This window comes from Microchirus variegatus (genome assembly GCF_963457635.1).
Source record: "Microchirus variegatus genome assembly, chromosome: 5".
Classification (NCBI taxonomy): domain Eukaryota; kingdom Metazoa; phylum Chordata; class Actinopteri; order Pleuronectiformes; family Soleidae; genus Microchirus; species Microchirus variegatus.
In genome coordinates, this window is record NC_139806.1 from 12,469,007 (window position 1) to 12,487,515 (window position 18,509).

General features: G+C 40.4%; 1 protein-coding gene across 2 annotated transcripts; it reads left to right on the forward strand.

Moving 5' to 3' along the window:
- The first annotated feature begins 1,032 nt into the window (after positions 1-1,032).
- On the forward strand, positions 1,033-17,483 carry wls (Wnt ligand secretion mediator). 2 transcript variants are annotated; one of them, XM_083889951.1, is made up of 12 exons: positions 1,033-1,270; positions 5,509-5,781; positions 9,716-9,840; positions 9,922-10,083; positions 10,195-10,331; positions 13,171-13,339; positions 13,562-13,659; positions 13,858-13,921; positions 14,676-14,819; positions 15,087-15,170; positions 15,266-15,434; positions 16,500-17,483. In XM_083889951.1, the coding sequence occupies exons 1-12, from the start codon at positions 1,165-1,167 to the stop codon at positions 16,607-16,609; spliced, it is 1,641 nt and encodes a 546-aa protein (XP_083746077.1). In that variant the 5' UTR covers positions 1,033-1,164; the 3' UTR covers positions 16,610-17,483. The 2 variants fall into 2 exon arrangements, with proteins under 2 accessions (XP_083746077.1, XP_083746078.1); XM_083889952.1 differs by having other exon boundaries at positions 15,266-15,419.
- Positions 17,484-18,509: the final 1,026 nt, after the last annotated feature.

Sequence of the window (18,509 nt, forward strand, 5' to 3'; positions counted from 1 at the left end):
GAGCACAGATATACAGATATGGACACAAATAAATAAGGATGATACAAAGAAGATACGACGATGACAAAACATATGATTTAAATGATGTACTTTAGGACAAGGGCCTTGCTTTGCACAGGCTGCCCTGTTGCACCACCATGTTTATAAGATGAATGACATCCTCTCTGGTGTGCAAAGGCCAACTTAGTTCCCTAAAGTGGGAAAGCAGAGTATTCATCCGTGTGTTACAATCTGCACTCATCATTAGATATCACAGATTCTTAGATGCAGCAGCTCTGATCCAGTGTGCAGCTTCCTTTTATTTTAATGGAGTTTTCCTCTGAAAGTAGTAAATAATATACTTTTATATACTCCAAATACTTGCCTGTACCCAACTAAATGTCAGCAGTTTTTATGGTGAAGTTGCACACCTGTCAGTCCTGCAAAAAACTTCACAGTAAAAGCCTTGTTAAAAAGAAAAGAAGAAGAATGGATTCAGGGAACAGAAACTTTACAATGATTTTACTTGAAATTGTTGCGTTTGTGACGTACAGATATAGATGTTAAAACTGTGGCGTAAATCACTTTCACCGTCATTCACTTTTACACTTGTACATCATGCTTGTGTTTAACGTTCCTACTTCAAACGTCTGTAAATGTTCCACGCATGTGTTCTCAATCTCACATTCCATTCCAGTGTTGGAGATTTCTCTCGTGTCTAACGTGGATTAAGAAGAGACACTGAAGGACAATGTGTGGATGATGTGGTATAACTAACACTGCACGACATGAGACTGGACCCTCTGAAATCCTCCTCTAAATAGCCCAGAGAGCCGCAAACAGTGGAGCTATTACAGGAATTCAAGTGCCACGGTAACCTGCATTACCAGGCTCTATTGCAATGCGGCGGCGCTCCACACGTTTCCCCCTGGTCTGGTGTTGTTGGCTGTGAGGGGATAAAGCTGAGTGCTGAGGTCATGTGATTCCTGATTTTTTTTCTTTCTTTTTTTTCTTCTTCTTCTCCTCTGAAGTTGAAAAGCAGGAGCAGAGCGGTGGAGGGGCCCACTTTGTCTTCCTGCTCACCGTGGATGCTTCAGCGTCGTCGTTTTCTTTTCCACACACACTGTTGTGTCACTCGTGTGATTTGTTTGCGTGTTTTTTTTTCGTTCCAGCCTTTGATTCGCAATGGCGGGGGCTATCATTGAGAACATGAGCACCAAAAAGTTGGTGATAATGGGAGTTACTCTTCTTTTGTTTCAGGCGTTTGCCTTCATGGTCGGCGGTTTAATTGGTAAGTTACCTTCTTTTTTTTAATCCTCCGCTCTTCATCCTTCACTTTCCCCCCCTTGTTTGTTTAGCTAGCGCTAGTCACGGTGCGATTGGAGTGTGTATGTCGGGAGAATTCAAACGTGAATTGGCTCCAAATGTTTCATTTTTTTTTTAAAGTTTTGACTTCGGTTCGTGCTTTCACAGCAGCGCGGCGAATAAAGCTAACTTTGCGGGCTAACTTTTAGCTTTGTTTACCTTCACGCTCAAACAATGCAGTGCTGCACCTCCGCTAAATCACTGCTTTGTATCAAGGTGTTCGCTGCCTACACACACACACACACACACACACACACACACACACACACACACACACACACACACACACACACACACACACACCGTTTATGACCGTCGGCAACAATAGTACAACACACTGTTGCTGCAGAGCTTTATTTGTGTTGTTCGCCTAACACGTATGTGCCCTGAAATCGCATTTATTACACTTCTTTGACCCAAACTCGAATGTTCTTGTTCTCCTTCCCTACTCCTCTTCCTTCCATGTATAATGTGTGTGTGTGTGGGGGCCTCAGGCAGCATCTCTACCTTCCTCTCACTCCTTCCTCTCCCCCCTGTGTCTCTCCCCTTCTCCCAAATCGCCCATTTGCCTTGAAGGCAACGCATTCATGTCCCTAGTTTTTTTCTTTTTTCTTCTTCTCCATTTGCACAGAGACAGACAGTGGTACACACACACACACACACACACACACACACACACACACACACGCACACACACGCACACGCACACACACACACAAAGACACACAAGTGCACACAGCTGTCAAAGTTGCATTTTGCCTCGAGGACTGTTTTGGAGTTGCTGTCAAGTTCCTTTGAATCTAGTCTCTGTCTGGTTCCCATTAAAATGTATCTAGGGCTGGGTGATTTAAACAAAAAAAAACATTTTAATCCATCAGTATTGATTTATGCTGTGTTCACCGAGGTGGGTGCAGTGTAAAATGTGTCCAATCCACCACTGAAGAAGCGTAAAAGGGTCAAAGTGTTCAAATTGATGACCCAAGTAAAGAGTCCTGATGTCTGCCCCACGCTAGAGGATCTCAAACATTAGTTTAATACTTATAATTCTGATGGAATGATGTTAAAATTGCGTCTATTAATCCCTCACACTACGGGATAATTTGGCCAGATAATCTGTTCAAATCGGCCTACAATCAGAAGGCATGCACAATATTGTCAAAAGGTCCAGATTGAGACTGAAATTGGGCAAATGATCCTCATGTGGGGCAGGTTTAAGCAAGATCAGAAGATGACAATGGACCTAATGATGTCTCATCTGTAGCCATCCACCAAAGGTGAAGAGGTGGTACATTGGCCTGTACACCGATGTCTCGGACGCTTATAGAACCTCAAAAATGTTCCTGTTGTGTTAGTACATCGTTTTTGATGCTTCTTATGAAAAGCCATTGCAAAGACACAATCTTTGTGGTTACTGCTACAAGTCTTACTAGCTGTGATGGGACCATTTGTTGCAGGCCATTGGCTGACTGATGCAGTCCTATCCTCAGTTCACAGAATATCTTTCCATTGCACCTATTGACATTTGTCTTTTATCAATGTGCCACCTTCTTCACCTCCCTTTTATGTGTTCAATTCATTTCATAAATCCTGGCTAATCTTCTATGAAACCATTTTCAGCATCAGTCAGTCTCCCTCTCACTCACCCACTGCAGAGCTGGTGACAAATTAGCATGTTTGGCTCCGTCTAGGCAGAGATGGTTTTAATGAAGCCAGATTCCTTTGTGTTTGCTCGGTGGCTGGGGCGGCAGGGATAATTGAGTAGAAAGGTTTTTTTTTTTCTCCCCTTGTTTCCCAACAAACCTAGGAACACAGCATGGGGTCAGTGGGCTCAGGGGACGGCCATTATTGTGGACACGCTGTGATGGAGACTGTAGGAGCCAGTGTGCCGCTGGACTCACAGGGTCACTAGATAATTGAACTTCAAGAGCTTTGCAGATAACTGGGTTTAATTCTGTTTGGTGTATCTTCTTCCTCATGGTGTGTGTGTGTGTATCTGTATTTTATTGTCACTCAGTTGAGACCATTTAAGTGATAGTGTGTTTTTTGTGGGGGAGGATTATATTTAGTTAAAGCAGAATCAACACAAGCTTCATATGTGCCACCACTGCTGGGACCCAATAGACTTGTATAAAATGTGGATGTAGTATTGTGGATGCAAAATGAATTCTTGTTGTGAAGCCTAAATATTTGATTTCATTTAAAAAACAAAGGCAAAATATGGGTTTTCCTAAAAGAAAGATTATTTACCAAATTGACATTGTGTGCTATTCAAGACGACCTGAAGCTAGCGATTGGGAAAGAAAATGTTAACTGATGTTATAAATCAAGTGTGAAGTAATTATTCAAACTGAGTTCCTCTTGCAACCAGTGGAGTCGCCCCCTGGTGGTTAATTGCTACTTCCATTCTTTCATCTACTGCTCCCTCCTTGAACAATTAAACTAAAAACCTGAGCTGTCCCTTTAAAGCTGCCTTGAAGATGACCCCTGTTGGGTTTTTTTTTACGACTGTGTGTTAACTTGGTGGTGCCCACCTTTCAGCTCTCTATCAGTGAACTGATACGATTACACCGACAGATAAGATGTTCTGGTACAAACTAGTGTGATACCTTTTTTTTTTTTGAAGATTTGTCAAATTTGGTTTGTATTCCTTTTCTAAAGTTAGAAATGCTGAAATCTCCAAGCTAAAGGACAAACTCTGTGACAAAGTCCTCTTGGTAACAGCTTTGCCTGTGATCAGAGCTTTGAATCTTCTTAGAAATGTCAGTAATCTCTTTTTGATGAGTTGTGTCTGGAAAAATCTGGCCTTGCTCGCTCTCGCCAATGAGTCACTCACTACTTCCTACAACAAAGGGGTCATCAGTATTTATCCCATTCTTTCTTTTCCAGGTTGTCTCAAATTGGAAGCATCTGCACATCCACCTTAAAGCTGTAATTCACTTATAATTCACTCTAAATTTTTTGTTCTTGCAATTAATTTTTTGTGTATTTAAAATGTTAGTATTTTTGATCAAACAGAAGTCTAAAACCATGAAAGATTATTGATGTTTTTGCTGAACTGAAAATTGATTTGCCAAAATAGCTAACGAACTTTAATTTTAAAATGTTTCTACTAAATGTTACAGTTCTCATTAGCTTTTTCACATAGATTAATTTTGATACACGGCCCTGCGTTCTGGAGTTTCTGCTTTGGCATGCATGCGACAGGGCTTAACGATGAGAGGGAATGGTCATTTGTAACTAATTATTCTCATGTTCATCTGAATTGCATATTTAAAATGATTACTGGGTGATATTTGTGCAGCTCCATGAGAAACAAAGATGTTTTCTCTTCAGTCTGTTGGGATAATATTTAATCTAAAATGGTAATTTGACACACATTTTGGCTTAAAGAAATATTCCAGTAGGCTGTAATGTGATTTTGATAAAATGTCAATTAATTGTTCAGCCCTGTTGTGGCTAAACAAGGAACAGGCTGAGAGTTTGGTGAAGTCGATTTGGTGAACCCTTAAAAACAGCTCTTACCATATGCACGGTATAATGTAAAGTTTAAACAGTTTTGATAGCGAAATTGTTGACCGGCCTAGGTCGACTCTTGAAGACCTGGTTTCATGTCGTTAGTCTCTGCTGTAACAGATATCGGAAAACAAGGCCACTGATAATGGGAAGGTTATCAGCACATGCTGATAGTCTGACATCACCTCTCGAACACAGTGTTTTAAAACTGGTGTGTCTTTCCTTTTTTTTTTTTTTTGCCCTGAGGCTAAACTGACTCTCTGACGGATCATTTCACAAGCACCACTCACATCCTGTGAGTACAGACTACAAATCTCATGAATCTCATTGCGAAACGGTGTAATTGTTGCTTGAGAGCTTTTGGGAAATTTTCTGCTCCCATCATTTCAGCGAGTAAAACTGGACCGCAGGCGTTTTATAAACCGTATTAGAACTAACGGCCAAAGTGTTTTGAATGGATTTGACTCAAACCCAACCTGTTGCCAGCTCCTAATGGTTGATCAACTTTATTTTATTTTTTACTGAAACTTTTTTGGTGATTTATTAGTCTGAGGGGACATTTAGCTTGGCAGGGCAATGAACCACTCTGCTGCCGTATTTCATTCTAACGTCCGCCCTAACGTCTCTCCCATTTTGTATTTGTCTCAACAGCTCCCAGCCCCACCACAGCAGTCCACTACTTGGCCACCAAATGTGTGGACAAAATCAAGTCCCACGAGGAATCAAAATGGTTCATGCCTTGGGGTCATGACCAATGTGAGAAGATCAGGACCTTTGATGAGGCCGTGGCCAAAAGGATTGAAGCCAACAACATTGTATTTGCCATCCACATCCCTCTGCCCCAGAAGGAGATGAGCCCCTGGTTCCAGTTCATGCTGGTTATCCTGCAGTTTGACATTGCCTTTAAGATGTACAACCAGATAGGTAAGAACCAAGACTTTGCTATTGAAGATGTAGGATGTAAGTTTGGCTTTTTTGTAGTTGTGTCAATATTTGATCTCTCTGTTATTCCTTAGTTTCACAATCCGAAGGCAAGTATTTGCAGAGGCTCAAAGAGGCCAAGCTTTGCTTCTGAAATATTTACATCTGATGTCACTTCCAATTTCCTCACATCATAAATTCAAGCACAGACTCACACATTACAACTTTACCAGTAATACTGGTCGGTGTGTTTCTTTTGTTACCGTCCCCACACAGTATTCTTTTAGGGTGTAGTGTGTTGTGCTCTGATTCCATTTTTATTGTGAATGTTTCGTGGAATCCCCCAGCAGTGCGTCTCTGTCAGTAGATTGGATTTCTGTGACACAGTATGGCTGCAAACAATGATGGATGTCCTGCTGTTTGTTCTCCATTGCAGTAGATGGGATTGTCAGGAGCCCTTGAGACGGATATTAAATGAGAGGAGAGAGGTAATCTGGACCCCTTTCATAGTTGGCCGACTGTGAGCAATGCACTCTCCTATTATCCGTCCCTGAGACCCACAACCAAATCATTTACATACTCTGTGGATGACATCATTCCAATTTTCAAAATGTATGTGATGCCCCCCTCTTCAATTTTAGTCAAGATATTACTGCTTTAATTTGTGTAGTGAGTGGACCAAATAGATTACCTCATGTTTACGTTTCAGTAATATAATCAGTTAAGTTTCTGCCCACTTACATTATTCAGAATTAAGTCATTACATTTTATTGTGGCAGTACATACTTAAACATGGGAAGACCAGGGCCAAACTGGGCTAAGTGAACTCATAGTAAGTGAGTCTGCTGCACTGTTTTTGTCTTATTTTTCCAAAATAAAGCTCTGCAGCAGGTTGGACATTAAAACACAATGTGCCCGTCACTTACTCACTTTAATTAGAGTTTAATGAGAATGTTGCAATGCAAGACTTAAAAAAAAAAAAAAAAAAAAAAAAAAAATAGATTACTGAAAATTAAAGCAAACAACAAATACATTTCACTTGCGTTTCCCTTAACCCTGCATGAGTAAATTTAATCTGCAGCTAACATCCAGCTTCTACTGTCATGGAGGAAACCTCAACTTCACAATCCCCGTCAAACAATACTGTTAAGTGTATCACTGGTGGACAACACCGCATCTCTAAGTGTTAAACCCTTTGAATGAGAGGAAAGGGTATAGGAGGAGGAGGAGGAGGGGGGAGGGAGATAACTGTTATGTTGTTGAAGAGGGTTTGGTATCCTGGCAGAGTGTTTTGGACCCTTTAAGAAGGGATTAGAGAGGGAGATGTGAAAGCTTTATAAGCGACTGGATCACTAGTCGGCCCCGGGAAAGGTTTTGAGTCTTTGCTACAGAGCTTATAATGTATAGCTATGTATGATTGAAGGTCAATGTTGGCTTCATAATGAAGTGTGATGCACGATCATGATACTGACAAGTGGTTCTAAACATTTTGGCCAGTTTGAAATCAGTAGAAAAGTTGGCGCTGGTTTGTAACAATTGTTGCGTGGTCTCATGACTGAGTGTCTCTGCTCTGCCTTGTGTAAACAGTCATGTCACTATCGTTTGCTTTCGAACATTTTTGGGCTCTGTGAACTCTGTAAAGGGCTGGAGTTTGTTATTTCCTCCTGAGGTATTGGAGAAGCGAATGGAATACTGAATTTTGCATAAAAGTTGCCAATTCAAGGAAAATCCATGCATTTAATTTTGAAAAACTTTTATCCAAGAATTTCCCTTTAACTCATTGGCTGCCAGCCATTTCCAGCCCCATACTGCCAAGCGTTTTGCAGCGTTTTGATTGATTTTCTAACCCCCACACAACAGCGTCTTCTCACTTTAATTGACGTCATTGGCACCCAATGAGTTAATTTAATTGTAAAATATCACTTCTTCTTACTGATTTTGTTTTATGCAAAATTCAATCCAAGAGGAGACATTTTAAAATGCAATTAAACAGCCAAATGTGCACAAACAGCCCTGTTTTGTTGGTTAAATATATGGATTGATATAGCCTCCCGTTTTTAAGTGCAGTATTGTTTGTTATTCTGTCAACTCAATATTTTTCAGACTTTAAATATTTAAGTGCTTTGGCTATTGTTAAAATAAATTGATAAAGACAGGAAGGGGTTGAATTGGCATAAAATGAAATGCTGAATTCAGAGTCCGTAAACCTCCATCCACAAAACCCTTGGAGCCAACACATTTACAATGAACAAAATGCTGTCGGGTAATCTGTCGTAATCCTGTCCAGAACACTGATGTGCCAAAGGATGCTGGGTTCTGTTCTGCAGCTGTATGGCGAACTAAACCCCCTCTTCTCCAGATTTTTGTTTCCGGTTGGGTATTTGGGAAAACTTGGGCTTGTTTTCATACGGCCTGGTTGTTTGTTTCTCTCGCAAGATCTGGCAACACTGGCTGAGACCTGAGGGAGGGAGAGAGTGGGACATTGAGGGGGTATGCTGGTGAAATCTGACACCGAGTTGCAGTTATCCGACAAGGTGCTCTGTGCTTTACGTTGTGGAGCGAGAAAGGTGACGGAACAACAGCTCTGGTGTTTAAAAAGTTTGGGACAAGGAGCCTCACGCTGATTAGAGAGTGATGAAAGTGTGGACTAAAAAAAGCCAATTGCTAAATTTGAATGCAGTAGCTGGTGTTTGACCAGAGAGAGGCAGTAGTTGAATCTAAATTTTATCACCGTATGTATAATTTACACCTGGATCAATGGATAACTTTACTAGATACCCATACAAACGTGTTTACACCTGGGGAAACGAGTGGTTTAGGGGTTTAGTTGCTCTTTAATACAAGCCTGCCATTCTTTGACACAACCTTATCTGTGTATCAATGTTCATGCCATGAAAAGCTTTGCCTTTATTAACCACTCCTTCCACCCCACTCCACCTTGGCACCAAGCACTCATTGGCTGTGGTCCATTAATAACACAGCTGTTGAGGAGGCTTAGTTTCTGTGGCGATGACTGCTGGACTGAAGTGGAATGTTTGCGCGAAATAAGCGGACATTCGAGGGCGTCTGGCTCAACCAATAGCAGAGGGAAGGGCATTACAGAGACAGTCTGCCAGTTCTCATCTGGCTCTCTCTCCCCCTCTGTCTCTCTTCTTTTTTTTTCCTTACAGCACAGGCCACTGGGTTCCTTGTCTTTTCATTACAGCTTGTTTCATAACGGCACAAGAGGCTCACAAGAGGTGGGCTGGAGGAGAGAACACTTGGCTTTGTAATATATCTAAATATGCAGTTTTAATAGCGTCGCTTTTGGGGTGTTTTTTGTTGGGAGGCCAAGGCCAAGGTGCTGTTGAAGTTTATGTCAAGGAGGAAGTAACCTAGACTTGGGCCACCATGGAGAGCAGACTGAATTACACCTACCTACATGTTAACATGCCGAAAATTAATCCACAGGTCTGTTCAGGGGACTGTAACCACATTATTGACACTCAGAATCTGCCCTTGTGGTAACATGTTTGTTTTAGATGTAACCTATCCATGTCAGTAATGATGAAAATGCAACCTTGTTAAGGACGTTTCGCTGAGTTCATAGCAAAAATGAATGGCAACTCTGGAGTGTATATTAGCATGGGAAGGGGGAGTGCTAGCACTTAGCTGGTCTTGTAATGAAAATGTCATGGCTGTCTGTGTTGTAATCATCAGCTCTTAATTTGATCCCGTCACTGGGATGATGACGAGCACCAGTGTTGTGCAGGAATGTGTAACATTTTCAAATGCACAGATGAGTGTGAATGTATTATTCAAAGGCTTTTTATCCAATTCTCATTTTATCCAAGTTTCATTAACGCTGAACGCTCATGATTTATGACATGCTTTTAACTAATCAAACTCCCTCCAGCAAATTGATGTGAACGTGCATTATCTTATCAATTATTTCCAGAGGATGGCGCGATGGCCAGTCTGGATGTGCGTCTGGCTTACAGAGACGACCAAGTGAGCGAGTGGACGGAGATGGCTCACTCTCTAGAACTGAGGAAACTTAGCTGCAACTTTACCACGACCAAGGTGAGGAGATCATCTGTTGCGTTTTCTTAAAATCTGAATGTGTTTTTTTAAAAAGTCAATTGCGTTGCCAAATGTTTTCAGACCTTTGAGAATGAGGGACGTTACTACGAGTGCGACCTGCTGCCCTTCATGGAGATCGGTAGCGTGGCCCACAAATACTACCTTCTCAACATCCGTTTGCCTGTCAATGTGCGCAGGAAGGTTAACGTGGGGATCGGTGAAATCAAAGACATTCGCCTTGTTGTAAGTTGTACTTTTTACCCGTGTGTGTGTGTGTGTGTATATACTATATTTTTAGACTCAGTTCAGATTGTTGACAATTATTTTATTTTTGTCTGTGTGCTCACTCCAAAGAGCATCCATCAGAACGGAGGCTTTACAAAAGTTTGGTTTGCAATGAAGACGTTCCTCACACCGAGCATCCTCATTATCATGATATGGTACTGGAGACGCATCATGCTCATGAGCAGACCTCCTGTGCTGCTGGAGAAGTGAGTACTCATCATTGTTGCATTGTGATGACCACCATCTCTCTCAATTTTTAAGAAAATACAAAAAAGACAATTATATTTTTACTTAATTGCAGAAGTTCAGTAGTTAACTGAGATTAACTTGCAGTTCAATGCAATTTTCAGTCCGTATTAACAATGCAATCATTCTGATTATCAATCAAGATACACTAGTAAAAGTTGCTTTAATATAAATATGTATAAATTTTAATTTAACTCATTGGCTGCCAGCCATTTTCAGCCCCATAGTGAGCATTTTGGCTGATTTTCCAAGACCCACAAAACGGTCTGTTCTATGACTATGTAAACACCGGAACTACCAAAAGAAAGAGTAGACTCTCTTCTTTCATCAGACGTCATTGGCAGCCAATGAGTTGAGATTATTTCAAATCTAAAGAAGTGCAATATGCCTGAGCCAACTGCTTCGTAAATGTTAATGCAGCAGTATTGGTTGCCTTCTCTGTTTCATATGTGCTTTGTATTGGGGTTGTATTCAGATGAATGAACTGTTAACACAATTGCACAAACCGGCGGAATGACAGAATTATTTTTCACTCTCTCAGCAGAGCTTTATTTATTTTACTTCCTGACTAAGGCCCCACCCCTGAGTGAGCAGCTCAGATAAACTCCATATGTGAAAGTCCGATGCTCCAACACATGATTTTTATGATTTAAAATAAGATGTTATGGTCAGGCCTCAATTTATCGCCTCAGTTTTTATACCTTACTCCATTAAATTTGGTCTCTTTTGGTGGGGACAAATTATACTTGTTTTTGAAAAAACTGCCAGAACATGCAGTAATAGTTGAAGCCGCAGCCTGTGATTCAGTGAATCTACTGGGTGAAGACACATATTAACAATGAATGAAATGTGCAAGTAGGTCAAGCCAACTCAAGCAGTGAAGGTCACTGAGAGCAGAGGGCGTTGCTCATCAAGCCACCGAGGAGTAGATAGGTCGTGCTCTGTAAAACTGTAGTGCTGTGAGGTGGTTTTAGCTTCCATCTGTGAATAATACTACACGGGCTTCTTCATTTTTGAACAAAAGCTTCTACTTGCCAGATTTCCTCAGGGGAACAAGAATGTCTTCATTTTTTTAAAGGAAGATTTAAAACATCAGGTATTTGTGGCTGTTCCTTTTATGGACTGTTGAAAATGAAGCAGCTGGATCCGTCACAGATGGTTTGAATGTTATGCTGTGGGAAGTTGAAGCCTTGATCACAACCTAATATTTGCTTTTCTGGGAAAAAGCTGCATTCTGTGCCACAGGAAGTGCCCGACGAGGCGTGAAACGTGTTTTGAAAATCTGCAAGCTAGCATTCGGCTGACGCATGCTTCACAAACACTCTCAGGACTTGCACTTCAGCTCGCAAGACACCACATATGCATACCAGTGTCGCTCTCCCTCCCGCTGTCTTTTCCAGCTCAAGGCTCTTGCTCCCAAATGAGTAGCACGCTCTTCGTAAGTGTGACTCGTACCCTATTTGTGGACAGGAAATGATTTTTTCATGCTGTAAAAGCTCAACCAGTCATGTTGTCCACAGAGGTGTCGGAATGATGAACCTCCAGACTTCTCAAAAAACTTGGAGGACAGATGTGGGAGGGAAATGTTGATATGCGTTTGTACATCTTAATATTGTTACTCAAGTCACTTTTCTTAAAATGAGAAATCTCCTCCTGCCATTACCTTGTCTTTTTTTGTTTATTTTCCCTCCAGCTTTTTCCTATCAAGCCCTTATTTTCTACACACAGTCACACAGATGTGTTGTGGCCTCCTGCCTGTGTTGGTAGTGATCAGGGCACATTCTCTGCATACCACGGGTTTCTTTCTGTTTGCTGAGTTTGCTCTCTGGAATGGCGTTGCTTCAAACTTGTATTCATTTATGTCTGTTACCCGCAGCCTTTGCATAAACCGTTTGTACCCAGATGTTTATAAGGTCACCTTTTATCTGCTGCTCTCTCCCCCCTCTTGTCTGTCTCACACACACAGTCTCTGGCTCTGTTTTGCCCTCTTAACGGACCATTTACGGTCTTCCTTTCATCTCCAGGTGGCATGTAAGAACCTGCTGCAGACACTCTGAAGACGAGCTTTGTTCTGTCTGTGTGTTGCCTGAGTGTTTTTAATAAATGTCCACATTGCTCTATAAATGCCTGTATTTCTAGGTTTAGCAAGGTTCAGTGAAATAATGACGCTGCTGGTGTGTGTGTGTAATGATAATTGTGGTATACGTTAGGACAAAATATATATATATATATATATATATATATATATATATATATATATATATATATATATATATATACACATACATACATACATACATATACACACAAATTCATTAGGTTAATGTATTTATGTATATTTTAACAACGAATATAATATGACATGTATGATGCTACAAATGCAGGACAATTGTACACCTAAAATGTGACCTTTTGATTTTCCTTGTTGTTCTGCCTTTGTTTGTGAACAGAAATGTTTTGTATTCTTCACTTGAAAATGACCTGTACTGAGCAATACTATCAGACCTGACTGAGGGAGTGCAGTGGAGAATGGGGGCAAAAAGTGTTTATTCCATAAAACTGCTGAATGATGTTTTTTTGCAGTGTAATTCACGTCTGAAACTTTTTGTGGGTCTTTTCAGTCGTACTCCAAACCGTTGGACAGCATCTTGCTTTACTAGCGCAATGTTACAGTCGCAGAAAGAGAGAGTTGTGTGGATCTGAAAAGCCAAATTTACATTTTGTGAATTATTTTGATATTTGCCTGAATCTAATGGTAATTTGATTGTGATTAGGATTTAAAGATTATTCCTCTTTCAGGGTTATTCTTGCGCTGGGCATTTCGATGACATTCATCAACATTCCAGTGGAGTGGTTCTCTATTGGCTTCAACTGGACCTGGATGCTGCTTTTCGGAGACATCAGGCAGGGCATCTTCTACTCCATGCTGCTCTCCTTCTGGATCATTTTCTGCGGGGAGCACCTCATGGTATAGTAGCCGGCAGCTTTGAAATGCTTCACACTCTTGGTGTTTTTTGACTGACCTGCAGTATTTCAACAGTGTTATTTTTTTTTTTACTTCTGGGCATTAATGGTATTTGCAGATTGGCTTTGATTTAAGGAGGAGGATCACATGATCAATGGAAGTGTAATACATTAAGCTGATATACAGTGTATCATACGTTTAAATATTTTATGTGTGTTCACCCAGGACCAGACGGAGAGAAACCGTTTCTCCGTTTACTGGAAGCAGGTGGGACCCATCGTCTTTGGCTCCTTCTGCCTTTTTATCTTTGACATGTGTGAGAGGTGAGGCCACTGTTTTCTCTTTTTTACTTCAGTCAATTACAGATATTGTTTTAACAAAAGTAGATTAATCATGGTTTAGGTTCCATATTGTGCCTTTTCTTATTTTAATGCATAATCTGTACCTGCTGTTAATTTTCTGCCATCTGTAAGAAAATGCAGTAACATTGAAAATGTTACTGTGCTGATTTTTTTCATCAGAGGTGTCCAGCTGACGAACCCTTTCTACAGCATCTGGGCGTCTGATGTAGGAACTGAACTGGCTGTATCCTTTTGAAATAGTATTTAGAGTAAAAAATCTATAAAATATATTTTTGTTTCGAATACAATTTTTGTTCTATCTTGACATGTGCTGTTTTTGGTTTCCTTAGTACCAGCGTTTTACCCCTTTAAACATAATCTCAGCTCTGTTCTCTAGACTAATATGACAAATAATTCAGCACTGCCATATGTGAAAGTATTGCCCAGGGTCTTGTAATGACATGTTTGTGTACCTGTGTGTGTGTGTGATTGCTGTGCTTGAACGATCTGAGAGATGCTGGATTCATCATGACACATAATCAAAAAAAAACAACATAAAAACAACAGATAAACATTTGTCTTCATCTTTCATAGATCCAGTGCATCTATAACCAGGATCTAAAAATCTTGAGTAGTTTCTTCTTTACCTCCTTACAGCTGTGAAGTTTGTTAAAATATTATAAATGAAGCACATACCTATGGTTTGGTCTGTTTATTCTGGTTGATTTGAGAGGTTTTGACACATTTTTCACATTTTGAGTTACATATTTGTTATTACAAAGATAGTGAAGCACTGGTTTTGAATGTGAACAGCACTTACATCAATGAATTAGCTTTGACGTTACTCATGACATTATATACTGTACAATCAACTGTAAAGATTGGTTAATTATATACAATGAACCCCCTTTAAAAAAAAATATTGGATCACCATGCACCACTACTGTTGGCAAATTGTTTTTGTTTTAGGAAGAATTTCCTTAACGACATGTCCTCAGATGGCGTTCATAATTGTGGCAGGGATTTGTGCCTGTCTCTACTTCCTCTTCCTCTGCTTCATGGTTTTCCAAGTCTTCCGCAATATCAGTGGAAAGAGGACGTCCCTGCCTGCCATGTCCAAGGCAAGACGTTTGCACTATGAGGTTCGTTTTTGTCCGTGACCATTTGTTAAGCAATGCTGACACACACAATAGGGTCACGGAGTTGCTCTATGTATATACTTAAAAAAAAAAACTTAAAGCAAGTAGCTTAAAGGAATATTTAACCACTGGTAGGATGAATTTTTATTAAAACGGTAAACTGAAAAGCATTTCACAAAACGAAGAAGGAATATATTTATATCGGGGGAAACTGAGCATAATACAAATGACAAAGTATTCCTTTAACTCATCCTTTTTCTCACCCTTAAGGGTCTGATTTTCAGGTTCAAGTTCCTCATGTTGGTCACACTGACCTGTGCTGCCATGACGGTCATCTTCTTCATCATCAGTCAGGTGAGTTTGATGTGATAAATTGATAAAATGTGAAAAAGCTTTGTTTTTTTGTCGTCTTTAAGTAACTAATCTGTGTGTTTTTATGCGTCATCCAGGTGAATGAGGGTCACTGGCACTGGGGAGAGCACACGGTGCAGGTGAACAGTGCCTTCTTCACCGGCATCTACGGCATGTGGAACCTGTACGTGTTTGCCATCATGTTCCTCTACGCGCCTTCTCACAAACGCTATGGAGACGAGCAGTCAAGTGGTCAGTGCATCACTGGTAACTACACATTACTGTAGACACGTGATAACTTCACGTCTTTATCATTTATGAATTGGTCCTCTGTCTGAGCTGGTAGGGACGAACCATTAACCTCTATTGCTGCTGAATTTAGGATAAAATGATGTTCAGAGCTTTATTGTCCCACAAGGTGTTTTGCAGTTACTTAAAGGTCCCATTATACCTTATTTCTCCAAGTTAAACTAGCTCCCTGGTGTCCTAATGAACATGTGTAGAACTCTGAGCTGCACTGTAGAGACAAGAATAGAACTTTACGCAGACTTCCGGTTTTCGGATACCGTTGCCCTCGCCAGCACTATCGCGTGTTTTACGTACAAAGCCGAGCTCCGCGAGACAACAATTCCAGGAATATAACGCATTGTGACGTCCCAGTGAGCACGGAAGTCAACATTGCGTGTTTTGTCTCCTGTATGTAGACTGAGGAGGACCACAAAAACATGAGTTAGTCATCTTTTTTCACACTTTGCTGACTGATGGGGCCTCCAGAATCCCAAATATAAGGGTTTAAATTATTAAAAAGGAGACTTTGCATAATATGGGAGCTTTAAGAAAATGAGAACGGTTGACTTGCTATCGTCTCCCAGTAGCTCTAACCTCATTCTGATGGGCAACAAGTGTCTGTCCTCTGCTGTAAAGCTGCCTATTCAACCAAAGTTTGTTTTTGGAAGAAGCGAAGGGAGGGTTGATTTGAGAAACACTCCCGATTCCCAAGGGAAAGAAGGGTGTCTTTGGCCCAAGGGGGTGATTCTAATGGACACCAGGCTCTCATCCAGATGGAGAGGAGGGGGAAAACAGTGAAGGGGGGGGGCAGGAGTGGAGATAAGCAAAGTAATGAAAACCATCCATCTCCTGACGTCAGTGACAAGTGGAGAGAAAAAGAGATTTTGAAGTTCTGGAGACTTTCCCTGACGTCCGTCGAGCAGTTACATGGGAGAGATGTCTTACTCCCAAGTTTTCAGAAAGCAATCTGAGTCAAACACCTTTAATGTTTATTATATTATTAATAACTTTGATGGTGACTGTTCACCATATTTATATTTGCAGGAGGTGCTGGAGCAAACAGTGGGGAAGACATCCAGCTGACCACAACCATCACCCACGTCGATGGTCCCACTGAAATCTACAAGCTCGCTGGCAAAGAAGCCCATGAATAGATTTCCCAGGTTATTCAGACTCCCCTCCATTACCTACTGATCCTCTCCCTTATAAGTAATCAAAGGGGTTTTTCTCTTTACATTGTCTGGCACTGAAATGGCAACTGTCCACCGTGCATGTATTCACCAGTTCCACTTTTTTCTGCCCCTCCCAACACCAAACCCTCAGGTGTCGCCCTCCTCCCTAAATTCCCTTTTGTATCTCTACAGTCTAAATATAATCAACACTCCAATCTGTCCTTTTCATTTCATGGTGGATTTCCTCCTCCCCCGACACATTTCATACTTTATGTAAACTTTGTCGTATTTATAAATGTTGCACAATGCTTTTGACACCAAGTCGGGTACTGAAAAGCTGCTTTATAAAGAGATTTGAGTGTGAAGAAAACGTTCTCGTCGGTCAGAAGGTGTATTCTGCGGAGGTCACGCTCATGTTTTCAGGAACAGCGTGCTTGAACTGACCGGTTTATAAAGACCTGAGCTTCTGACAAAGATGGACAGTGGAAAGTTTGTGGATATTATTCATCCACTCCGTTTGATTTTCTGCTCCTATTACTTGTTGTCTTTCCAGACGAGGCATTGAAAGCCCAACACACGTACACTCTTCCATAGAAAGTAGATAACCTGGAGTACTGCTGTCGATCTTAGTTTGCAAGTGGGCTTTCTTTTTTGTTTTTTTATACAAGTCATTGGGGAAATGTACAGACCACATAGCCACTTTGGGACATGCATACTGTACGTTCATTATGTTACAATGTAGATATCTATTTTTTATAAAGTGCTTATTTTCAACCTCACACAATATATGCATCAAGCTCAACCAATGTTTTAGAAATTGACTGTAGCCTATTACACACTGTTCTTAGTTCTGTTTTGCTTACTATGCTAATTTAAATAAAAAAAACACTTTTACTTAATATCATTTTGTGTCGTCATGTTTTCTCCTAATGATGGAGTCAAATATTTTATTTATAGGTTCTTAAATCTTATTGGCACTTACAAGACTTTTTAAGGACTCTACATAGATGAAGACTTGACGGGAATTTATTTTAAAACTTACTTTAAATGCACTGTGTTGGGGTCGTGTGTGGGATGGGAATTCAGTATGACTTATCAGGAACATGAAGACCTGTGGGGAGACTGCGCCTCCCTAAGGTTAACCTCAGAACAGCAACCACTGTTGCTTTTTCCCTAAATGTGTGAAGTTAGACCGAGGTAGCATCTATGTAACAGGAAATAATGTTTTATAATAATAATGAGATTTCAACTTTTTAAGGCTTTATGAATAAGTATTCTCTACATTGTACTATGTGGTTGGTAGAAGAACAGTAATATAAATGTAATTTACTGATTTTTCTTCTTCTGTTTAATAGGGAAGTCTGACGACAACGGTGGAAAAATCATCCTTGTCAACCTTTCAGGATCTCTACTTTTGTCCCTTCTTGTTTTCCTTAAGAGCGTGGTAGGTGATGGTTGCAAAACAAATCAGATCTGTGTTGAATTAGACTTGAATTTGGGGTGGATTGAAAATTGTAGCTGGTAATGTGTGCATTTGAGGATCTGAATTTTCACATTATTTGCCTTTCGGGCTGCATCTAATGATTACTTTCATAATCGATTAATCAAGTAATTGTTTGGTAAACCAGAAAATAGCTGAAAAATAAAACGACTTGCTTTATTTCCTTAAAAACACTCAGACCGACCAATCGATTATCAAAATAGTTGATGATTCATTTAGTAATCGGGTAATTATTTCAGCCCTACTTTACTTACTTTATGCTGAAAGAACATTAAATAGTTAGTATTACCATGCCTAATTGTATCTGTAAAACTTTCCTAAAAATTACACAAAATACCTCTAAAATTTACAAGCGTATTCGATGCCGCAGTTGTCTTATTC

What these genes read in the sequence shown, in the direction of transcription:
- wls (XM_083889951.1), top strand. Translation starts at nt 1,165, where the DNA reads ATGGCGGGGGCTATCATTGAGAACATGAGCACCAAAAAGTTGGTGATA. An exon ending in GCAACTTTACCACGACCAAG is followed by an intron (nt 9,841 to 9,921) that starts GTGAGGAGATCA and finishes AAATGTTTTCAG; the next exon opens with ACCTTTGAGAATGAGGGACG. An exon ending in ATGTAGGAACTGAACTGGCT is followed by an intron (nt 13,922 to 14,675) that starts GTATCCTTTTGA and finishes ACATGTCCTCAG; the next exon opens with ATGGCGTTCATAATTGTGGC.